This window comes from Phocoena phocoena, chromosome 8, assembly GCF_963924675.1.
Source record: "Phocoena phocoena chromosome 8, mPhoPho1.1, whole genome shotgun sequence".
NCBI classification, from domain to species: domain Eukaryota; kingdom Metazoa; phylum Chordata; class Mammalia; order Artiodactyla; family Phocoenidae; genus Phocoena; species Phocoena phocoena.
Genome location: NC_089226.1, coordinates 99,274,590 through 99,282,954, shown reverse-complemented (window position 1 = coordinate 99,282,954; position 8,365 = coordinate 99,274,590). Strand labels below are relative to the sequence as shown.

The 8,365-nt window shown below is 41.3% G+C and overlaps 1 protein-coding gene and 1 non-coding gene across 2 annotated transcripts; both read left to right on the top strand.

The window, feature by feature from the left end:
• Positions 1 to 3,673: 3,673 nt before the first annotated feature.
• Positions 3,674 to 4,586, top strand: OR10V1 (olfactory receptor family 10 subfamily V member 1; the record flags this gene model as incomplete). The annotated part of the gene is given in 2 exon segments (XM_065882445.1): positions 3,674 to 4,369; positions 4,371 to 4,586. Coding segments are annotated over 2 exon segments (912 nt in total), but the record flags the coding sequence as incomplete, so codon positions are not given.
• Positions 4,587 to 7,943: 3,357 nt separating this feature from the next.
• Positions 7,944 to 8,049, top strand: LOC136127721 (U6 spliceosomal RNA). The gene has a single exon (XR_010656175.1). It is a non-coding gene; the product is annotated as a U6 spliceosomal RNA (small nuclear RNA).
• Positions 8,050 to 8,365: the final 316 nt, after the last annotated feature.

Genomic DNA, 8,365 nt, shown 5'->3' with positions numbered 1-8,365 from the left:
GGAAATCTTATGTTTTTATCTTCCAAAAGGCATGCAGATCTTTTTTCTATGCGTACTATCTCCACGTTTTTATTTTTTTATATCCAAAAATTTTCACATTAAAATTGACTTTTTAAAAAAGTTGTGCTATGTGGATGCTAGGACTTCACTTTGTTCTAGACACAGCTCTGTATCTTCTAGATTCTAGACTATATACATTCTAGTCTAGGAAGCACAACGTGGATCCCAATAACCCCTACTATCCCTCCAGATTTACATAAAGAATGAAGCAAGCAAAGCACTCAGTTATTTGTTTGCATGATGCCCGACATTTGGTTCAATATTTTGGCATCATTTAAAACAAATATGTTCCAGACCATCTTTTGAAAAATGTGTCTAGTTGGTTTCTTCTTTGCAATAACAAAAGCAATTCATATAATTTAAAGTTGAGATAGCTTCCAGATAAAACATAACTTACAGCTTTATCTTGTCACAATGAAGAGACCACAATGAGTAAGAAACTTTCTTTTTAAATAAATTTATCCATTTATTTATTTTTGGCTGTGTTGGGTCTTCGTTACTGCGCACAGGCTTTCTCTAGTTGTGGCGAGCGGGGGCTACAGTTCGTTGTGGTGCATGGGCTTCTCACTGCGGTGGCTTCTCTTGCTGCAGAGCATGGGGGCTCTAGGTGCACCAGCTACAGTAGTTGTGGCTCTCGGGCTCTTGTGGCACATGGGCTTAGCTGCTCCTCGGCATGTGGGATCTTCCTGGACCAAGGCTTGAACCAGTGTCCCCTGCATTGGCAGGCGGATTCTTAACCACCGCACCACCAGGGAAGCCCCCATCATTTTTAACCAAACACTTTCCCTCTGCTTCTTATGAGAGAAAGAAGGGAGATTTTTTTTTGGTTGCATTGGCAAGGGCAGTATTTACTAGACAAACCACAGTCTAAATTATAATTATGCTTCTCTTGTCTGGAAATACTGTAATCAAACATTTTTGGTCTCTGTTCTTAGGTGCTCTTTTTCCAATAGACCATCCAGAGTTCTACCTATGGCTGAACTATAACCAATCAAATAACAAAACCACTTAGGAGATATAAAGTATAGGGGAGGCAGTGTAGTATAAACAAAGATTAAGGACAAAAGCTCTATAGACAAACTTTCATATCCCAGCTCTCCCATTTCCAACTTATGTGACTTCAAAGCACCTTTTTTTTGTTTTGTTTTGTTTTGTTTTTTTGTGTGTGTGGTACGCGGGCCTCTCACTTGCTGTGGCCTCTCCCGCTGCGGAGCACAGGCTCCGGACGTGCAGGCTCAGTGGCCATGGCTCACAGGCCCAGCTGCTCCGTGGCACGTGGGATCTTCCCAGACCGGGGCACAAACCCCTGTCCCCTGCATCGGCAGGCGGACTCTCAACCACTGCGCCACCAGGGAAGCCCCAAAGCACTTTTTAACTTTTTTTAATCCTGTATGTCTTCATCTGTAGAATGGGTATGATAATAGTACATGCCTACGAAAGTGGTTTAATGGATGAAGTAAGCTAACCCATTTAAGTACTTTCACTTTGCCTAACACTTCACATGGAATAAATGATAACTTGTCATAAGACAGAGCCCTCGTCCTCCAGGAACCTAGAATGTAATTTGGGACAGAACATACAGATACAGTAAAGACAGTATGTTAGCTCTAAAATCATAACATTATGAGTGACATAGAATTTCGGAGAAAGGAGAGAGAGATTTAAACTGGAGTGGCCTAGAAATACTTTGCAAAAGAAGAACATAACCTAGAATTTTAAAAGTGGGCAGGATTTGAATCAGACAACAGAGAGAAGATTTCTAGCTAGAAGGAAAATAGAATTATATGAAGCAGAAAGGAGAATGATGGATAAGAAGCCAATGAGTAGACCACATGGTATATGACAGGGATAATTGAGGGCCATAGTGGGATTAGCCTAAAAAAGTCTGATCCAGGGCTTCCCTGGTGGCACAGTGGTTGAGAGTCCGCCTGCCGACGCAGGGGACACGGGTTTGTGCCCCGGTCCGGAAAGATCCCACATGCCGCGGAGCGGCTGGGCCCATGAGCCACGGCCGCTGGGCCTGCGCGTCCGGAGCCTGTGCTCCGCAACGGGAGAGGCTGCAACAGTTAGAGCCCCACGTACCGCAAAAAAAAAAAAAGTCTGATCCAGGAGAGACTGGAATACTCAGCAGAGGAGTGAGAAAGCTGTCATTTAATACATAGGAAAGCCTTGAAAATTTTCAAGCAGATGAATAATATGATAATGGAGAGCAGGATGTATTATAGAGAGAAAAGAAGGGAAATGGAAGATTAGATGGGAGGTAATCACAAGAATCCAAATGTAAGGTAACAATGGATAGAACTAACAGGGCAGTGGGAAGGGACCAAAGTAATAGATATGAGAACTTCTGAAAATTTTTATTTTATATTGAAGCATAGTTGATTAACAATGTTGTGTTAGTTTCAGGTATATAACAAAGTGATTCAGTTAAACATATACATGTATCTATTCTTTTTCAAATTCTTTTCCCATTTAGATTATTACAGAATGTTGAGCAGCGTTCCCTGTGCTATACAGTAGGTCCTTGTTTGTTATCTATTTTATATATAGCAGTGTGTACATGTCCATCCCAAACTCCTAATTTATCCCTCCTTCCCCACCCTTCCCCCCGCACCGTAACCATAAGTTCATTCTCTAAGTCTGTGAGTCTGTTTCTGTTTTGTAAACAGGTTCATTTGTATTATTATTTTTTTTAGATTCCACATATGAATAATATCATATAATGTTTGTTTTTTGATATGAGAAAAATTTGAAGGACCGACTATCAGTATTTAGGGACAAATGAATTCTGGTATTTATTGGATAAAGGAGACGAAGCAAAATGAATCAATAAAGTCTCTAGGTTTTGAGCTAAATTACAGAGCTTGCGATGCAATATCACGATGTAGCTCTAGCACGATTTTCTTTAAACTACGACACACAGCTATTTATACATTCCTAAAATTTCACATTTCAAGTTTCCCATAATGAATTGATAACCTATTTTATCGTTTTTGTTTGTTTTGTTTGTTTTTGCGGTACGCGGGCCTCTCACTGTTGTGGCCTCTCCCGTTGCGGAGCGCAGGCTCCGGACGCGCAGGCTCAGTGGCCATGGCTCACGGGCCCAGCCGCTCCGCGGCACGTGGGATCTTTCCGGACCGGGGCACGAACCCGCGTCCCCTGCATCGGCAGGCGGACTCTCAACCACTGCGCCACCAGGGAAGCCCTATTTTATCTATTTTGTAACTTTGAACTTTAAATTGACTTTATTCATTAATTCATTCAGCAAATACTTCTTGGAAAACTTTCTCTATCAGGTACTATGCTAGGCACTGGAATTAAAGCAAAGATCATCAAAATCCCCACCACTGAGGATTTCTCAGTCTTCAGTACTTGAGGGCAAAGGTGGCAAATGTACACACTATAGTGTTCCATGATCTGCTTTGAAATGAAAGTGTGCACATAATTGCCAAAGTACTTCCATGAATGGAAACGTTGGGAAAGCATCGTATTAAATGAGAGGTACCTAGAGACTGTGTCATCTTTCCTTTTTGTAGGTCCAATGCCATACCAATGGAAGAAATAAATAAAACTGTTTGATACAATCAAACAACTGTTTGATACAAAAAATAAAACTGCAAAGATACAATTCTTATTTCGTCCATTCTCAGCTGACCCAAACGTACAGGTGGTGATTTCTGTGGCCTTCCTGGTGATGTACCTGACCAGCCTCAGTGGAAATGCCATCATTGCAGTTACTGTCCAGATCAACCACTCTCTCCACACCCCCATGTACTTTTTCCTGGCTAACTTGGCAGTTCTGGAAATCTTCTATACATCTTCCATCGCCCCACTGGCCTTGGAAAACCTTCTTTCAATGGGCAAAACTCCTGTTTGTATCACTGGATGTGGCACCCAAATGTTTTTCTTTGTCTTCTTGGGTGGGGTTGATTGTGTCCTGCTTGCAGTCATGGCTTATGACCGGTTTATAGCAATCTGCTACCCTCTACGATACACCCTCATTGTGAACTGGCCCTTGTGCGTGGAGTTGATGGTAGGATCCCTGGTACTGGGGTTCCTGCTGTCGTTACCACTGACTATTTTAATCTTCCATCTCCCGTTCTGCAACAACAGCAAAATCTACCACTTCTACTGTGACATGCCTGCCGTCATGCGCCTGGCTTGTGCAGACACGCACGTTCACCAAACTGCTCTGTATATCATCAGCTTCATCGTCCTAAGCATCCCCCTCTCAGTCATCTCCATCTCCTACGTCTTCATTGTGGAAGCCATTTTACAGATCCAGTCAGCAGAAGGGCACCACCGAGCCTTCCCCAACCTGCTCCTCTCACACCTTAGTGGTCCTCCCGCAGTATGGCTGCACCAGCTTTATATACTTGTCCCCCAGTTCCAGCTACTCTCCTGAGATGGACCGGGTGGTGTCTGTGGTCTACACTTCTATCACTCCCATTTTAAACCCCTTGATCTATAGTATGAGGAACAAGGAATTGAAAGATGCCCTAAGGAGGGCACTAAGCAAGTTCTAGGTAGGATGGTTCTACGACTTATTTAAATCAGGACACTTCTGAGAATGAAAAGGGATGCAATTAATAATTATGCTGGGATGATATACATGAGCCAGGACTGTCCTCAACAAACCGAGACATAGTATTCTAGAAGAATAATGAATGCACCGGAGGAAATGAATACTACTAATTGATATAAAGCTTTATCACATAGGGTAACATGATGTCCTGGACATGGATGGAGGAGCTTCAGCATTTATTAATTGGACCTCTACTGCGTAATAGGTACTTTATGTGGGTTATCTCACTCAGCCTATAATAAGTATCATTGTCTTCATTTTTAGAAAAAAAAACTAAAGTAGCTAACAAAAGACATATCCAGGATGAGAACACAAGTATTCGGAAATCTAAAGACTAAGCTGTCTTCACACAATGACACTCCCTTTGTTCTAAGCTCGCTCTGCCAGTAAGAATATACGTTACCTCGTGCAAGTTTCTCCATCTCTCTAGGCTTCAGTTTCCTTATTTCTGAAGTGGCAGAGATGTGTTCCTTCCAAGGTCATAACATTATGTTCTAAATATTGGCCCAGCAGACCCTGAATGGGAAAAAAAAAAAAAAAGAGGTTTTGCCGTTAGCCAAAGGAAGGAGGAATTTTTTTTACATTTCCTGTTTTGTTAACCAAAATGAACACTCATGATTCTGTTCATAACGTTTAAAGAGCACCCCAGTAATGAAAAGCATAGTAATAATGGAGGAAATGTTCTTTAATTTAATAAGTGAAAATATAGGAGAGGAAGAAAGTGGGCATCATTGAATTTGGATTCCTTGAGGATCTCTTCTATCTCAGAGAGTGTTCCAGACTCTGCTTGAGCTTCCAAGGAGAGAGATCATTAACTTGTAAGACACTCCATTCCTCGCTGGACAACTCCAGTTATTAAAGTACTGTACCCTATCTTGAGCTAAAGTCTATCTACAAACAACTTCCTCCCACTGATCCTGTTTTTCCTCCCTAAGAGCTCTCTTCTACATGACAGCTCTTCACATGTATTAGGATCGATTGTGCATCTTCTATGAGTCTTCAGTCCTCTTTTCTCTAGAGCAAGTACTCCATCAACTTTTCCTCCAGGATATTACATTTTTTTTAATTTAATTTTATTTATTTTTTTATACAGCAGTTTCTTCTTAGTTATCTATTTTATACATATTAGTGTATACATCTCAGTCCCAATCTCCCAATTCATCCCACCACCCCCACCCCTCCCACCACTTCCCCCCCTTGGTGTCCATACGTTTGTTCTCTGTATCTGTGTCTCTATTTCTGCCCTGCAAACCGGTTCATTTGTACCATTTTCCAGGAGATTATATCTGAACCCTCTCATCATACAAGTCACCTTCTAGATTTTCCCTAGCTCCATATTCTTCTACGAATTTTCAGAAATAAACAAAATACACTGGGAATATTTTGTTCTGGGGAACTGCTACTTTTACCTGTGAACTATATTTCTATTAATTCATCTTGATCCTTTTAGTCTCATAAATATGGTATCAAATATAGTTTTCATATGTCTTTCAATGCTGCCTTATCATAATTTATTTTACTAACATACATGGAGGACTTTTCATTTAACACTGATATATTGTGTTTTTATTAGTTTTGGCCGAGTGACTAAACTGACAAGTCATCTTCAGGATTTAGTTTATTCATCATAATTTTGTGTCATGGTCAAAATTGCAATCATATTTCCTTTCCTTTGTCTAAGTCATTAACAAATATCTAAAATAGGACAGGATGAATGCAGCATCTATAGTAGTCCTCCTCTGTGACAACTGTTGTCCAACTAGATAGAAACCTGCTCAGTTAACACCATCTGTGGTACACGGTCACAATTATGATCCCCACCCCCTGTCGACCCCATCATCCTGTATCCATGTTTTTAAGTGACCCCTGTCACCCATGGATATGTGACTTGCTTTGTTGCAGGCAGAGATTTTACCCTTACCCTTCGGTGCCTGTCCTCTCTTGCTGCCCTGAGACCAACAATGTGAAGAAACAGGCCTAGAATGACACCTTGTAGAACACAAATTAGATGTCAAGTTGAGGCTCCCTAGACCAATTCCAGTCAATCCACCAGATGACTGCAGCCACATTAGTGACCCCAGTAAGACCAGCAGAACTGCCCAGTTGAGCTAGGCCAAAATGCTGACCCACAGAAGCCTGGGCAAATAAAATCATTGATATTTTAAGCCCTTAAGTTTGGAGTGGTTTCTTTTGCAGCAAAAAAATAACCAATTCACCATCCAAACGATAATAAACCATCTCTCCAAGAAGGATATCATAGGAAGCATATCAAATCCTTCCATACAATCAAAATACACTGTAGCACTTATATAAACTTAACCATTTAGAAGCCTTTTTTTGTGTGTGGTATGCAGGCCTCTCACTGCTGTGGCCTGTCCCGTTGTGGAGCACAGGCTCCGGATGCACAGGCTCAGCAGCCATGGCTCACGGCCCCAGCTGCTCCGGGGCATGTGGGATCTTCCCAGACCAGGGCACGAACCCATGTCCCCTGCATCAGCAGACAGACTCTCAACCACTGCGCCACCAGGGAAGCCCATAGAAGCCTTATTTTTTTTTTTTTTTTTTTTTGCGGTATGCGGGCCTCTCCCGTTGGAGAGCACAGCCTCCGGACGCTTAGGCTCAGCGGCCATGGCTCAGGGGCCCAGCTGCTCCGCGGCATGTGGGATCTTCCCCGACCGGGGAACGAACCCATGTCGCCTGCATCGGCAGGCGGACTCTCAACCACTGCGCCACCAGGGAAGCCCAGAAGCCTTACTTTTAAAGTGAGGTGCATTTGTCTTCAGTAACTTCCTATGGGCTCTTAGTCATCATCAGGTTTTTCAAATGCTTATAAGTTATCTGCCCAATCATGCACTTCCAGAATTTTACTAGAGATTGGCATTGAGATAGCTATTTTATTATTTGGAAACCCACTAGTAAAATAAGTCAGAAAGAGAAAGACAAATATTATATGTTATCACTTATACATGGAATATAAAAAATAAAACAAACCAGTGAATATATCAAAAAAGAAACAGACTCACAGATATAGAGAACAAACTAGTGGTTACCAGTGGGGAGAGGGAAGAAGGAGGGGCAAGATAGGAGTAGGGGATTAGGAGGTACAGACTATTATGTATAAATTAAATAAGCTACAAGGATATATTGTACAGCACAGGGAATATAGCCAATATCTTATAATAACTAGAGTATAATCTATAAAAATTGTGACTCACAATGTTGTACACCTGAAACTTAAATAATATTGTAAATCAACTATATCTCAATTTTTTTTAACTAAAGGAAAAAAGAGAAATGAGCGCTCCTTTTGCAGCACATATACTAAAATTGGAATGATACTGAAAAGATTAGCATGGTCCTTGTGCAAGGATCCCACGCAAACTTGTGAAGTGTTCTATATTTTTAAAAACAAAAAAGCAAACTCATAGATACAGAGAACACGTGGGTGGTTGTCAGAGGTGGGTGGGGCGGGGAGAGAGGAGGCAAAATGGGTGAAGAGAGGGGTCAAAAGCTACAAAATTCCAGTTCCAAAAATAAATAAGTCCTAGGGGTGTAATGTACAGCATGGTGAGTATAGTTAATAATACTGAATTGTACATTTACAAGTTACTAAGAGAGTAGAACTTAAAAGTTCTCGTCATGAGAAAAAGAAATTTGTAACTATGTGTGGTGACAGATATTAACTAGACTTGTTGTGATGACCATTTTACAATATATACA